This window comes from Rhinoderma darwinii, chromosome 5 (genome assembly GCF_050947455.1).
Source record: "Rhinoderma darwinii isolate aRhiDar2 chromosome 5, aRhiDar2.hap1, whole genome shotgun sequence".
In the NCBI taxonomy this organism is placed as follows: domain Eukaryota; kingdom Metazoa; phylum Chordata; class Amphibia; order Anura; family Rhinodermatidae; genus Rhinoderma; species Rhinoderma darwinii.
The window spans coordinates 102,392,507-102,409,513 of NC_134691.1; the positions used below are offsets into that span (position 1 = coordinate 102,392,507).

At 42.2% G+C, this 17,007-nt stretch overlaps 1 protein-coding gene across 5 annotated transcripts in view; it reads left to right on the forward strand.

Annotated features, from left to right (window-relative positions):
- SLC35D4 (solute carrier family 35 member D4) overlaps positions 1 to 17,007 on the forward strand; it is a 137,492-nt gene that overhangs the window by 35,713 nt on the left and 84,772 nt on the right. For all 5 annotated transcript variants that reach the window (XR_012847636.1, XM_075826346.1, XM_075826348.1 and 2 more), the window contains exon 11: positions 11,414 to 11,448. Coding sequence is in view for 4 of the 5 variants with exons in the window: in XM_075826346.1 (XP_075682461.1) it covers positions 11,414 to 11,448 (35 nt within the window). In the remaining variant the exon portion in view is untranslated. The remainder of the gene's footprint in view (positions 1 to 11,413; positions 11,449 to 17,007) is intronic.

The following is a 17,007-nucleotide window of genomic DNA, read 5'->3' on the forward strand; positions in this document are numbered from 1 at the left end:
GGGTATACCTACAAATTTAGGCTATACGAAGGGAAGGACACCAGTATTCAGCCCCCAGAATGCCCCCTCTTACTGGGAGTTAATACAAAAATTGTGTGGGATTTGGTGCACCCACTGCTGGACCAGGGTTACCTACTCTACATGGATAATTTTTATACCAGCGTCCCACTCTTCAACTGCCTCGCTTCCAGAAGTCTTGCGGCACTGCTAGAAGAAATCTGGGAGGCCTCCCTAAGACTCTGCTTGGGCAAACAAGAAGGGGTGAGAGCAGGGCACATTCTAGCAGCAACAAATTGTGTGTCAAGTACAAGACAAGGGAGATGCCACACCAGTACCCATGTACCTGTACGAGGTACCAGTACAGAGACCCCCAAACCAGACTGCATCCTGGACTACGATAGGTACATGGGAGGGGTGGACTTGTCAGATCAAGTCCTGAAGCCCTACAGTACTTCTGGAAGAGAGGCCACACGCATCGTACCAGGGCAACACTTTTTAGGAGAAGTTCCCCAAACTGGCAAGAAGGGAAAAAGTCAAAAGAGGTGCAAAGTCTGCTATAAGAGGGGGATAAGGAGGGACACAATATATCAATGTGATGCGTGTCCCGAAAAACCAGAGCTCTGTATGAAAGTGTTTTAAAATTTATCATCCATCCCTTTATTTTTAATTTACCCCAGTTTTACTCACTCTGATCCACTTCGCACAGCTTACCCCTCCTCATCTTTCCCCTCTGAGCCTTGCTGCGTGCCCAGGCAGCTGATAACAGCCACATGTAGGGTATTGCCGTACCCGGGAGAACCAACATTACAGTTTATGAGGTGTATATCTCCGGTGGCGCATGCTGGGCACAATATATCGGACACTGAATTGGCATATATGTATAGAAAATTGCAAATTTCACTGTGCACCAACTGCTGCACATTATCTTTTACACAATACCTGTGGGGTCAAAATGCTCACTACACCTCTAGATGAATGCCTTAAGGGGGTGTAGATTTTAAAACAGGGTCACTTCTCGGGGGTTTCAACTGTACCGGTACCTTAGGGGCTTCTGCGTACAAGACTTAGTACCAGAAAAGCTCCAGTAGGCCAAATGGTGGTCCTTTCCTTCTGAGCCCTGCCGTGTGCCCAGGCAGCTAATAACAGCCACATGTAGGGTATTGCCGTACCCGGGAGAACCCACATTACAGTTTATGGGGTGTATGTCTCCGTTGGCACATGCTGGGCACAATATATCAGACACTGACATGGCATATATATAGAAAATTGCATATCTCACTCTGCACCATCTGTTGCGCATTATCTTTTAAACAATACCTGTGGGGTCAAAATGCTCACTACACCTCCTAGATGAATTCCTTAAGGGGTGTCGTTTTTAAAACGGGGTCACTTCTCGGGGGTTTCAACTGTACTGATACCTCAGGGGCTTCTGCACAGATGACTTCGCACCAGAAAATTCCCAGTAGGCCACATGGTGGTCCTTTCCTTCTGAGCCCTCCCATGGGCCCAAACGGCAGTTTATCACCACAAATGGGGTATTGCCGCACTCAGGACAAATTGGGCAACAAATTGGGGTATTTTATTCCTTGTGAAAATAAGAAATTTTGAGCCAAAACTACCTCTTATTGGAAAAAATTACATTTTTTTAAATTCACAGCCCAATTCAAATAAATTCTGTGAAAAAACTGTGGGGTCTAAATGGTCACAACACCCATAAATGAATTCCTTGAGGGGTGTAGTTTCCAAAATGGGGTCACTTCTGGTGGGTTTCCATTGCTTTGATACCTTTGGGGCTCTGCAAATGCGACATGGCACCCGAAAACCAATCCAGCAAAATCTGGGCTCCAAAGAACACATAGCACTCCTTTCCTTCTGATCCCTCCCATGGGCCCAAACGGCAGTATATCACCATAAATAGGGTATTGCCGCACTCAGGGCAAATTGGGCAACAAAATGGGGCATTTTGTTCCCTGTGAAAATAAGAAATTCTGATCAAAAATGACATCTTATTGGAAAAATTGTCATTCTTTTAATTTCACAGCCCAATTCAAATACGCGCTGTGAAAAAACTACGGGGTCAAAATGGTAACAATAACCATAAATGAATTCCTTGAGGGGTGCAGTTTCCAAAATGGGGTCAGTTTTGGGGGATTCCTACTGTTTTGGCACCTCAACACCTCTCCACACCTGGCATGCTGCCTAAAATATATGCTAATAAAAAAAGAAACACCAAAATGCGCTAGGTGCTTCTTTGCTTCTGGGGCTTGTGTTTTAGTCCACGAGCGCAGTAGAGCCACATGTGGGACATTTCTAAAAACTGCAGAATCTGGACAATACATATTTAGTAGTGTTTCTCTGGTAAAACCTTCTTTGTTACAGAAAAAAAATAGAATAAAATTGAAATTCAGCAAGAAAAATGAAATTTGCAAATTTCACCTCCACTTTGCTTTAATTCCTGTGAAATGCCTGAAGGGTTAAAAAACTTTCTAAATGCTATTTTGAATACTTTGAGGGGTCTAGTTTTTAAAATGGGGTGTTTTATGGGGGTTTCTAATACATAGGCCCCTCAAGCCCCTTCAGAACTGAACAGGTACCTTAAAAAAAAAAAGGCTTTTGACATTTTCTTAAAAATATGAGAAATTGCAGTTTGTTCTAAGCCTTGTAACGTCCAAGAAAAATAAAATAATGCTCTAAAAACTATGCAGATCTAAAGTAGACTTATGGGAAATGTGAACTAGTAACTATTTTGGCTGGTATAATCATCTGTTTTACAAGCACATGCATTTAAATTCGGAAAAATTCTATTTTTTCAAATTTTTCTCAAAATTTTGCAATTTTTCACCAATAAACACTGAATATATCGACCAAATTTTACCACTAACATAAAGCCCAATGTCTCACGAGAAAACAATCTCAGAATCGCTTGGATAGGTTTAAGCACTCCGACGTTATTACCACATAAAGTGAAATATGTCAGATTTAAAAAATGGGCTCTGAGCCTTAAGGCCCAAACTAGGCTGTGACCTTAAGGGGTTAAATAGTACCCACAAAACGCCAGTGTCAACGTCCTACAGTGAAGAGGCGACTCTGGGATGCTGGCCTTCAGGGCAGAGTGGCAAAGAAAAAGCCATATCTGAGACTGGCTAATAAAAGGAAAAGATTAATATGGGCAAAAGCACACAGACATTGGACAGAGGAAGATTGGAAAAAAGTGTTCTGGACAGACGAATCGAAGTTTGAGGTGTTTGGATCACACAGAAGAACATTTGTGAGACGCAGAACAACTGAAAAGATGCTGGAAGAGTGCCTGACGCCATCTGTCAAGCATGGTGGAGGTAATGTGATGGTCTGGGGTTGCTTTGGTGCTGGTAAAGTGGGAGATTTGTACAAGGTAAAAAGGATTTTGAATAAGGAAGGCTATCACTCCATTTTGCAACGCCATGCCATACCCTGTGGACAGCGCTTGATTGGAGCCAATTTCATCCTACAACAGGACAATGACCCAAAGCACACCTCCAAATTATGCAAGAACTATTTAGGGAAGAAGCAGGCAGCTGGTATTCTATCTGTAATGGAGTGGCCAGCGCAGTCACCAGATCTCAACCCCATAGAGCTGTTGTGGGAGCAGCTTGACCGTATGGTACGCAAGAAGTGCCCATCAAGCCAATCCAACTTGTGGGAGGGGCTTCTGGAAGCATGGGGTGAAATTTCTCCCGATTACCTCAGCAAATTAACAGCTAGAATGCCAAAGGTCTGCAATGCTGTAATTGCTGCAAATGGAGCATTCTTTGACGAAAGCAAAGTTTGAAGGAGAAAATTATTATTTCAAATAAAAATCATTATTTCTAACCTTGTCAATGTCTTGACTATATTTTCTAGTCATTTTGCAACTCATTTGATAAATAGAAGAGTGGGTTTTCATGGAAAACACAAAATTGTCTGGGTGCCCCCAAACGTTTGAACGGTAGTGTGTGTGTATGTATGTATGTATGTATGTATATATATATATATATATATATATATATATATATATATATATATATATATGTGTGTGTGTGTATATGTATATATATATATATATATATATATATATATATATATATATATAAAAAAAATTTTACATTTATTCTGTAAGTGGAAGGTCCTTAATGCAGAACTAATGTTAATCAATGTTTTTAGATGGTTGTATTTTTAAATCCATATTATAAATGCACAACATGTATTGGTAACACAAAAACTACCATAAAAGAAGTCATGGCGTTTTCCTAGATAAATTATAGGAAAATATTTTTTTTTTACAATTAATTTTTACTCTGTTTATGTTTCTAATCCTCGGTTTATCTCACTGACTCCTTTATTTTCCTTCCGTTTTATGCTCTTGGTGCTCACGCCTTGGGGAGCTTTTTCTTATAGAAGAAAATGATGATATTATTAGAGTATTGTGTCTATGATATGAGACGTTGTACTTGTACACTTCAAAGGTCCAATGTGTTACTCTATTTGCTCTTGGTACACTTTCTTTGTACTACCATTTTCTCATGATATTCACTGTAAGTTTTGTGATTTGTTGAATAAACTTTCTTATAAAAAGCCCAAGATCGTACCTGGATGCCAGTCCCCAGCTAGCCTAGTTGGAACTTGGGTGATGTCTCAGGGGTGGTGATGCAGAGTAGCACAGCGTAGCAACTTCAGTGGCCCCATCGCAGAAGTTTGTCGAAATTTCAGAGACGATGAATGACTAAGACCGTTATTAAGTTGGCGCAAGCTATGCTGGGATGCGGAGTCTAAGAAAACCCCCTTTCTTCACCCTTAACCCTCTGGAATTTGCCAGAAAGATTCCCAGGTTGTGGTCCGCAAGATAGTCTCAATTGACAGCTGAGCTGCAGATGGCGGATATGAACAGTTTCATAGTCAAACAGATCCGAGTCGGTACCAGCCTGTCAACATCCAGTCCACTAATCCGTTTCAGGAGGCAAGGTCAAGGCCAGGCCAGAGATCAGTACATGGATAATTCGGATAAGGCAGAGTCCGGACGAAAGACGTGTCAATTACAAGGAACAACAGTAAAATAGTCCAGGAGACTCCACCAGGGCTTATAGCCAATCACTGCAACACTGGAGGGGTCCAGAAATAATGACGTCATGTCGCACCAGGTCCTGATCCCCACGGTAACGCTACGGTTTCGGACAGGCCAATAAAAACGCTGTTTGCTGAGCAGTGAAAAAGTTTTGGCAACTCATCCTGTGACTGACACATGGAAGTCTGAGGATTTGCAGGGAATGTAGCTGTTCCCCACGGCTTACCTGCAGCCTGGTAACGGACACAGACTGGTTTACAGTAGACTAGGTGTACTGTACTGTTATTTCTCCCCACTACTGCCCTGCTCTGTTGCCATTACATCTGGTTCCCTAATATTCAAGAAATGGTTCATGTGAGAGCCACACCTGATACTAAATATTGGGCAATTGCTTTTACGTATAGCTAATTCTATGCTGTTCACACTTTACATGATACACGTGAAATAACCACTATCATCTAGCATAAAATTGTAAGCATGTTTCATAGATTTATTAACTAATGCACTAGATTTCAGTAGAAAAACTTGGCACATCTGCAATAATGAAATCATCTGCACACCTATTAAAATGATGGCCCTTTTCATGTGGCTGAAAGTAGAGCAAATGCGTCATCTGACTTGTCTTGACTCCTCCGGCACCTCCTTTCCTCTTCTTCTTGCAATTTTATTTTTTTTCTCTTTTTTTTTTTTTCCAGTTTGTGTACCTCTTCTTAGTTAAGGCTACATTCACATGACAGTGAAAAAAAAAAGGCCATTAAAAACCTTTTCAATGGCCATTTGTCATCCGTTTGCCATCTGTTTTTCATGGCCGTTAAAAAGAAATAATAAGATGGATTTCATTTGTCAGGTTTTTTTTTTTGTCCGAACCCCCTGAATACACCGCAGTGTCCATGTAGATATTGCTGCAATGTCCCTGTAGATAGTGCCACAGTGCCCACTTTAGATAATGGCCACATAGGAATAGTGCCACAGTGTCCACATAGTACCACAGTAGCCACATATAAAGTGCCTAGTGCCACAGTGGCCATTGTAGGTAGTGCCACAGAGCCCATGTAGAGAGCGCCAGTGTCCCCTGCAGATAGTGCCACAGTGCCCATGTACAGTGAAGGAAATAAGTATTTGATTAGCCTAAAAATTCTAGACTGTTCATGTCTTTGAAAGTGGGAAAACTTACAAAATCAGCAAGGGATCAAATACTTATTTCCTTCACTGTATACGGCGCCACAGTGTCCCTTCTAGATAGTGCCACAGCCCCCATATAGCACCCCCGCCCTGTAGATAGCAACCTCGCTGTAGATAGCACCACTGTAGCTCACTGTAGGAGCAGAATCCGTCTGGCCGGGAGTCCGCTCATAGACTGAGCCCCTGACGTTTCTGTCCATATATGGACAGTGACGTCAGGAGAGCAGAATCCTGTGCCAGAGCGGGCTGGGGATTCCGCTCCGGGTGTAACCCCTTGACATCACTGCCCATATATGGATAGTGACGCCGGGGGCTTCTCCAGTAGCGGAATCTCCTGCCTGAGCAGGCCGGGGATTCCGCTCCAGGAGTAACCCCTTGACGTCACTGTCCATATATGGATAGTGACACCGGGGGCTTCACCAGGAGCAGAATCCCCTGCTAGAGCGGGGTCTGACCGCTGGGGATTCAGCTCCTACAGGGAGCTACAGTGGTGCTGTCTACGGAGGATGGGGGGGGGGGTTTGCTATCTTCAGGAAGGGGGTTAAATCTACATGTAGGGGTGCTATCTACTAGACTGGAGTCCCCGGCCAGGATCAGTTTTTACTGGCCGTTACAAGGATTGTTGTCTGAAAAATGGCCGGATCCATTGACTTCTATGGGAGCCGTCTTGCCGCGAAAACGGCCCTTAATAGGACCTGTCCTATTTTTTGACGCCCAATATTCACGGGCCGTTAAATAAACATCCGTAGAACTTAATTGTTCTGAAAACATCACACAGCCGTTTTTCACGGTCGTGTGTATGTAGCCAGGTGGGGCATGCTATCTACAGGGGGTGTGCTATATGGGGGGATGGCACTATCTACAGGGGACACTATGGTGCTATCTACATAGGCGCTGTGGCACTATGTGGGCTCTATGGCACTATCTACAATGGGCACTGTGGTACTAGGTGGGCACTGGCCCTATGTGGGCTTTATCTACATGGGCACTGTGGTGTTTTCAGGGGGTTGGGACAAAAAAACACCTGACAAATGAAATCCATTTTATTTTATTGTTTTTTTACGGCCATGAAAAACGGATGGCAGACGGATGACAAATGCCAATTAAAAACGGACAGACGGACTGGTAATGGATGAAAATTTAGAGACACACTGATGCAAAATGGCCATGAAAAACTGACCGTTCATTAATTTTTAATGGACATTGTTTTTTTTTCACTGTCTTGCTCACTACATTGGAAATTTTGGATAACGCAGTGTGCCCTATCTGTTGTAGGTTTCCTTTCCCTGCATTTTTTTCACCATGAACTTCAAAAAGTTCCTAGAATGATTTCTTAAACAAAAATCACAACTCTGATGACGGCAAAACCGTGTGTGTGTGTGTGTGTGTGTGTTGTTTGTTTTCATTGTGTTGTTTTTTTTTCCAATCTATTGTAACTTGAAGCACCGCACACCTGGTACAGTCATGTTAGACATCAGCTCTTCCACTGTGTTGCATTCTGACAGGTTTCTCACGCCATCATAAAGCCTAATCTATGTAGACAGTATTTTCTTGTCTCTAAGTTGCTGCGTTCAGCCAAATGTGAATACAGGCGTGACTGCACACAACAGAACAGTAATTGATGTACACGTACATGGATGAACTAATACTTGACTGCATAGTTCCTATTATAAAGTTTTGCAGGAAAAGTTAGGGCAAAGAGATTTTTTAATTTTATTATGACAATACCGGCAGGAGCAGTAGGAAAATAGCTTATTAGATGAAATGTCCCAGTTTTACATTATTCCCCCCATAAAAGATATATGTTCTGTTTTATTTGTACCTTTTATTCATGTATTTTCTGTTCAAATCCAATTTATTACAAACTTGATTAAATTGTTCGCCTTGTTTGTATAGATCAAGAGCGGTACAACGTGAATAAATAGGAATAGAAGGGAGGGTCTGTTATTTTTACAGATGATGTCCAATTTATACGCTTCCTTTGAGAGAACCAAGGAGATGGTAATGGTTTCCTAGTGTCTAATGTGGTCAATTGTGACCTACCACAAACACATATAGCGTGGCAGCAGCACAGAACACAAAAGAATATTGCACTCTACTTCAGTAACCTTTGACCTCTCAGGTCAAATAAGTATTGTATGAAGCGCCTAGTGCTAAATAGCGCTCCACTATTGTCTGCGGATCTGCAAAACCAACTAACAGCCAACACCACCTGGTATGGGTGTGCAGCCACCGTTGTACTAACCGGGAGAGGATTCTAAAAATCCCGAGCGGCAATGAACCACAGTCTGCTGAACGGGTTCAGGTCATGGCTCATCTCTAAGAGCTCTATGACTTCGGACGGCTGACACCACAGTACTTCGGCGTTCAGCCGTAAGCGCTCAGAGTGAACAGTCTCAAATCTCTGCAACTTGTTCATTCATCTGGCGCTCCTACTAAGCAGGTTTGCCCAATAGTCGGAGTACACTGGGTCTGTATATTGCTAATATCTCCCACAATTGTGCACGACATGACGAACCGCCAAATCTAACACCCTGCGACTTCTTTCTGTGGGGCTACATCAAGGACTCATTGTATTTGCCCCCAAGCCACAGGATCTGAACGACCTGAGCCAACGCATCACTAAAAGAGTGGAGTCCATATCAGAGGATATGCTGGCACGCATCTGCACAGAACTGGACCACCACCACCACGTTAAACATTTGTAGTGTATAGATAAAACTTGGATAGATCATGTGTCTTTTCATGTTAATGAATTAGTGTTAGGTTCTCTGTTATGAATACAGAGGCTATAATTTTGCACCATCCTTTTTGAATCACCCTGTATTTAGAATTACATCTAATTTTCTTTAGCCTACAGCATATGTGATGAAACTGATAAATAGCATTGTAGCACCAGTCTCGACAGAGTAGGAATAAATAGGTTTGCATATTATATGTATTACATGAAAATTACATAAGCTTACATTGCTGTTGTGTGTAACTTCTTTTTTACATTGTTACACAATAGCTGTCAGAAATGGAACATGTCCATAGGGCTTGTAGGCAGGGATTGTTCTGATAGGACAACCCCTTTAAGGAAAACAATCTAATTGCATTTTAATTTCTGAAATCGCTGTTAAGTACTTTTATCTTGTGTTTCTACTTTGGACTGTATGATTTGATTGAGAGTAGACGTTTTGAGCAAATTAAATGTATTATACTTATATTTGTACTAAAAACTGTACTACTCCTAACTATAGGCCGAAAAGAAACCCATAATCGGATATTTATCACCAATCCTGTGGATAGGTGATAAATAATCGGTGGGGGTCCTACCGCTGGGACATTCACCGATCACGAGAGCGGGCTTACCTTGCTGTCTCTGGGAGCCCAATAGGAATGGAGCAGTAGTGTGCATGCTCGGCTACTGCCCTATTCATTTCTATTGGGCTGCCGACGATAATGCTCGGCAGCCCCATAGAAATGAATGAAGCGGTTGTTGAGCATGCGCAATACTGCTCCATACCTATGGGGCTCCCAGGAACGACAAGGTAATCCCGTTCTCGTGATCGGTGGGGTTCCCAGCGGTCTGACCCCCACCGGTCAGATATTTTATAACCTGTCCTGTGGATAGGTGATAATAATTATAGCAAAAAAACTTTAAAGAAATAAAAGTTCATGGTGTTGGACGTATATACATGTTATCACTGGTATGACATACTTTATATGGTACGTTATTAATATTGGAGAGTCTTGCCTCTTTTTCTCATTCCTTGTTCATGTTTATCATTGTTATTATAGGAGAAAATATTTAAAGCGTACCTAAGTTTTCATAAGCCAATATATGTCTCCTTTAAAAAAGTAATAATAAACATCCATATAGACACGTTTTTTGTCCATAGACTTGGATAGCCACCCGAAAAACAAATATATACAATAGTTAAAACATAATTCAAATAGAATCCTCTGAGACCATCAATTTACCACACATGCCGTTATAATGTAGTCAATTACATCATTTGTTCTGGCTCACATATGTTAAAGAGGCTCTATCACCACATTATAAGTGGCCTATATTGTACATGATGTGATCGGCGCCTTAATGTAGATCACAGCAGTGTTTTTTATTTAGAAAAACAATCATTTTGACGGAGTTATGACCTATTTTCGCTTTATGCTAATGACTTTCTTAATGGACAACTGGGTGTGTTTTACTTTTTGACCAAGTGGGCGTTGTGGAGAGAAGTGCATGACGCTGACCATTAAGTGACCAATCAGCGTCATAGTCATACACTTCTCCCCATTCATTTACATAGCGATATAGCTATATCGCTATGTGCAGCCACATAAACACACTATAACGTAACTCAAGTGTGCTGACAGTGAATATACATTACCTCCAGCCAGGACGTCATGTCTAGTCACAATCCTGACACTTCTGTAGCGTCTCTGTGATATTTATAGCAAGGCAAGCATAATCTCGTGAGATTACGATGTAACCTGTAATTTAAAACGAGATTACGCATGCCTTGCTGTAAATCTCACAGAGACGCTACAGACGCTATAATATGGAGGACGTTATACAGCAGTACTAAATAGTGGAGCTGAGAATCCAGATCTGGGGTGAGATATAACACTTACCAGGAAGCGGAAACACGTTTGTCTGTATTTTTCTCACTCTGTTCCTGATCTCCCCTCCCCTCTCCATAGACTTGTATGCAGCATGTCTGTGTCGCTTTCTCTCTCGTTTTCCTTCGTTTGCTCCCCCTCACCTTAGACTTGTATTGTCAGGCAGTGAAGAGACACCTCACACTTTATTCAATCCGTTTTTAACTGATTTTGCTTGACAACAGAGGGTGGGCAGCAGATTACAGGAATAGAGACGCCTAGTGGCACTAACTTAACACAGGATGTGCATGGAGATAACAACTACATTTTAACAGCAAGTAAATTACAAAGTTGATCTTTGTCAGGTATACTATAAGTTGTTCAAAATGTCTATTTAATAATGCTATGTCGTCAATGTGAGCATACCTGTGAAATGGTTCGGTGCACTATAGGTAAAGGATAAATCTAATGCCACATGGCACATTGTACAGTATTTTGTTTTAAGGTGAGAAAAAAAAGGTAATATGACACTTCTATTTACACTTTTATTTGTGTTTTGTGCAGTGTTTTATTTTTGGCCTTTGCTGCACATCCTACTGGTAAGTACTGCATGATGTCCTTTTTTGTTTCTGTTTTTTTTTTATTATAAACTAAAGCATTAAGGGCCTTTTCCGTTCATCTGTTCCGTCAGAGGAAACGATGAACGGATACTATCGATTCCGTTTGCATTACCATTGTTTTCAATGGTAATGCTTCCATTTCAGGTGGTTTCAGTTTGTTTCCGTGCTGTCAACTACGCTAATGTTTCCATGAAAAAAATAAAAAATTACGGAACGGAAACAAACAAACTGAAGCATAACCATTAAAAACAATAGTAATGCAAACGGAATCAATAGTTTCCGTTGGACTTCCCGTTTATCTGTTCCTTTGGCGGAACATATGAACGGAATCCCCAAGCGGAACCCGAACGCTGATGTGAATAGGCCCTAAGCTAACTTTTGAATGTATTTTATAGTTTTCATTGTATAGCTGAAATAATGCAGCAGAATTCTATAAAAGGTTTTTTTCCATTTTTTGAATGTCAAATAGGTGGGCGTCTTAAATCTGGGATCCCTACCAGTTGACAATGCATGCAGGTGGACATTTAATATATACATGAGGCGATGCATGCGTGCAGCTTTCTCCATTTAACACTATGGCAGTTAAAGAGCTGGCTGACCCAGTTTAAAGTGGCCATACATGGTGAGAACTGTGTATGGGGGGGGGGGGGGATTTCAAGCACTTTTGACCTATCTATCCTCACCGAAAAGGGAAGATTTGGTCCACAGCAGCGTGTAGTGTTCCGTGGACAGGAAGATGACTTCTAGTCTGGGTGGAACATCATCTTTCGAAATTTTGCTGCTTTAGGATTGACATAGACAGGCAAAGATCTTTTAAACACTGACAACAGCTACCCACTATTTATAAGATCTCGTCTGCTGCCAAATGGGGGAAATTCTATATGTTTCACAGAAGATTAGCATTGCAGTCAGAATCGCATGTACATACATCTGGTCTCCCCTATGAGATGTAACTATTACAATGAGATAAGGCTCTAGAATCTGGCTTATTTGGCCAGCTCATCATGCCAGGGACTATTCAGTATATGTTTTTTTTTTATTGGATATTTTATTTTTGTGATGTTTCATGTTGTGATGAAAGGGAACTTTAGTGTTATGTAACCTTCCTGATTAAGTAATAAAACCGTTTGAAAATAAAATGCTTCCTGAATTAACTGTCCCATGAAACAAACTATCAGACAAACCATGGAAGACATAGACTGGCAAATTAAACCCGGCAAACCTCTTGTCATTGGATCTCTTCATGAATCCATCAGTGCTTAAAGGGGTTGTCCGGCCACGGAACTAATTTTTTTATACTGATGACCTATCCAGTATATGATCGGTGGCGTTCAGCTGCTTCTGGGCAGCGGATGTTATGTGCGGTATGCAGTGTTCGGTGCCGGAAGCAGAAGGCTCCGTATACATTGCATAGCGGCCATGCTGCAGAACTGCAACTATTCACTTGAATAGGAGCAGAGCCGCAGTACTGCAGCTCAGCCGCTTTACTGTGACCGGAGCCATCTGCTTCCAGCAAAGACATCCGGTGCCCGGAGGCAGCCGGAGTAGCTGATCCATGCAGGATGCGGATGTCAGACCCCCACCGGTCATATACGGACGACCTATCTTGTGGATAGGTCATCGGTATGAAAAACAGTTTAGTGGCCGGACAACCCCTTTAACTACTTGCTGACATACGACGAGTATACTCGCCGTGAACAGCAGGCGATAGCCGCATCATAACGAGCATTCTCTTCATTCGATCGTGCGAGTTAGGGCCACAATCTGCGCTTGCTATTGGCGGTCAAGCTATTAAACTTTTACCGGCCTTCCAGTGTGACTATTAGCCGCATCCGTGGTTTACCGGCCTGGTTGCCACCCTAGAGGCAGGGGGGCCTTTTTTGTATTCGTGTTTTCGTGCCTCTCCTGCATTCTTATGTGCACTGCCCTGCTTTGGTATTTAACTCTTGTCAACAATTTGAGCTGAGCTCTGGGCATAGCACAGGCAATGTCCCCACTCTTTCGGATTTTGGATGCATAATGGCTCCTAAAATGTCTCATACGTCCTGGCAGGGACGAACTTCAGTAGCCAAGGACATGTGGAATATGTACTTGCTATGAATGGCTCTAGCGCAGGATAGATCATGGCCCTAGCCGCGATCTATGCCAAGCTAGCAGGCTGAACTGTAAGCATAATAGATGTACACCTCCTGCTTCTGTTGGTGTGGAAGAGCAGAGGGTATGAGCTGACAGTGTGCTGGAAGAGGATCTGTGGTCATCCCCTATCCTTTTATGGCTTTGGATCATCACACCCCTCCTCATCAATTAGAGCAGATTTAAGAAGTTAATTATGTAATCGGCCCTCTGTGCCAAATTAGGCCATTCCATGACTCCACAATCTGGATGTTTACCAGTGTCCGGACCCAGCCTCAAATAAGTCGCAACATCTGCTCGGACCATACGCAAACATCAATAAAGTATATACACTAGGGATGGGCAATTTATCGAAAAATAACCAAAACCAAAATTTAGTTCAATTAACAGACGTCCTCTTTCGCATTTCGGTTTCTTCAATTATTTTTTCTCAGTTTCATCTGTCCTCAAGACACAGATACTGTTGAATCAAATGGTAGACCGTAAGGTCTCTGCTCTATCATTCAGGCCTTCGAAGCAAAGGAGCACCTAGTGTATTTTGGGGCCTCCTTTTTTTTAGAAATCTATTTTAGGCACCATGTCAGGCTTGAAGAGGTCTTGTGGTACCTAAACAGTCAAAGCCCCCCATAAATGACCCCATTTTGGATACTACACGTCTCAACGCATTTTTCTAGGGGTATAGTTAGCATTTTGACCCCACAGTTTTTTTTGCAGAATTTAGTGGAATTAGTCAGTGAAGATGAAAATCACCTTTTTTTTCTGCGGAAACATAGAATTTTTTCATTTTTACAAGGAATAAAGGAGAAAAAGCACCCCAACATTTGTAAAGCAATTTCTCCCGATTACGGCAATACCTCATATGTGGTCATAAACTGATGTTTGGACCCACAGCAGGGCTCCGAGTGGAAGGAGCGCCTTTTGGATTTTGGAGCACAGATTTTGCTGGATTGGTTTTCAGTGCCATGTCGGGTTTGCAACGCCCCGGAGGGACCAAAACAGTGGAAACCCCCCAAAAGTGACCCTATCTTGGAAACTACACCCCTCAAGGAATTTTTCTAGGGGTATAGTGAGCATTTTGACCCCACAGGATCTTTTTTAGAGCTAAGGTGACCAAAAAACAATTCTTTATTTCTTACAGCGTTCACCGTGCGCAATAAATTACGTTTTACTTTATTCTGCGGGTCGGTACGATTACGGCGAAACCATATGTGTATAGTTTTTTTTACGTTTTGCAGCATTTGCACAATAAAATTACGTTTCTATAAAATAATTTATTTTCTGAGACACCCTATTCTGAGCCGTAACTTTTTTTTATTTTTTTAGTCAAAAAAGCTGTGGGAGGTCTTGTTTTTTGCGGGACGGGTTTCAGTTTTTATTGGTACTATTTTGGGGTAAATGCGACTTTTTGATCACTTTTTATTCTATATCTTGGGAGGGGTGGTGACCAAAAAATAGCGATTCTGACATAGTTTTCCGTTTATTTTGTTTGCGGCGTTCACCGTGCGGAAAAAATAGCATTATAGTTTAATAGTTTGGAACGTTATGAACACAGTGATATCAAATATGTGTACTTTTTTTTTAACATTTTAATTTTTTTCCTATAATAAATGACTTCTTATAGGAAAACAAAAACTTTTATTTTTACACTTTTATAAATCCTTTTTATTAACTTTTTTTTGCTTTTTCCACTTTATTTTTTTACTTGCAGCTCTGATCGCTGCTAGAATACATTACACTACCTAGGTAGTATAATGTATTCCAACTGTCAGTGTGACGTCACAGCCACTCTGACAGTAAGTCTACGAGGGTCAGCCAGAGGCTGGTCCTCATAGGCTTCCATACATGGCAAACCCAGAGGCCGTTGCCTGGCCTCCGGATGCCATCACAACCATCAGCAACCCCCACAATTACATGGGGGATGCTGATGTGTTACAAACCTCCTAAATGTGGTGATCGCAATCGAGGACCACATTTAACGGGTTAATTGCCAAAATCAGTGGTGATGAGCCACTGATCGGCAATACTGGAGTGTCAGCTGTCGGGGACAGCTGATCTCCCAGTTCCCGATGCACACCTTGTCGCCGACAGTGTGCATCGGGAACGACACAGTGACATCCTGTCACTCTGACAGGAAGCCTATCAGGACCAGCTGAAGGTTGGTCCTGATGGGCTTCCGTTCGTGGCAGACACGGAAGCCATTGTTTGGCTTCCGTTTGCCATGCTAACTATCGGCAAACCCCGCGATTTCGGACCGTGGTCTGCCGATATGCTAGAAACCCCTAAAGTTTGGCGATTGCAACCAATCACCGAATTTAAGGGGTTAATTTTCCTGAATAAGCGACAAAGGACTGCTGGCCGGCAAGAGTGGAGTGTCCGCTGTCGGCGACAGCTGACCTCCCGGTTCTCGGTGCACACTGTCGGCGACAGTGTGCACCGGAAACAACTCAGTAACTATACGTCCTCGTGCGGGAAGTAACCTCCCGCGACGACGTATAGTTACTTACTCGTGCGGGTAGGGGTTAATAGAGCAGATGTAAACTTGTACTTAAAGCATAACTTTTCAGGTGGCTTTTCAGAATAAGTCATGTGTGAATGTGAGGATTAACTCGATTTCTGGTCATATGATTTGTATGTGCCATTATTTAGCCGTTTTCCTTTCTGCAAGCTTTTCTCTAATTCTTAGTTGTCTCAAAGCTAGTGGACACTGCACACATGAGGAGAATCTGCTCTCCTATCTCTATCACGTAATATACAAAGAAGCTGAATCATCATGGAGGAGATTATTCAGCACTAATGAGCAGTGTAGCTGAGAATCCAGCACTGGGGTGAGATTAACCGTTTACCAGCAGCGTCTCTGTATTTCTCTCTACTCCTACTTCCTCCCCCTGTTCACCCCGCCATAAATTTACATGCAGTGTGTTAGTGTGACTCACTCTCTCTGCTCCCCCTCTCCTCCCCCGTAGAAAGTTATAGCCAGGCAGTGAAGCGACACACCCCACCTTCTGCAGCCCGTCACTTCTGCTCTGTAACCAGGGTAGGCCAATGTTTGACAACAGGAAGCGGACAGCAGATTACAGGAAGGTTGACACAGAGTGGCAGGAACTTCAGACAGAATTTGCATGGATTAAACAACTGAAATATAACGAAGTAAATTACAACATTGTTTTGTATCAGTTATACTATTAGATCAGAATACGTTTTTTTTAAAGTTAGCGTCCATTTAAGGGATTTCCCCAAGCACAAGCATTTATCTTATAATTTTGATATAACATAAATGGTACCATAATAATTGGCAACCCAGTGGCTCTGTGGTTAGCACTGTTAGCTTGTGGTCATAGGTTTGAATCTGAACTCTTGCATTGAGTTTGTATATTCTCCCTGTGTTTGTGTGCATTTCCCCTAGGT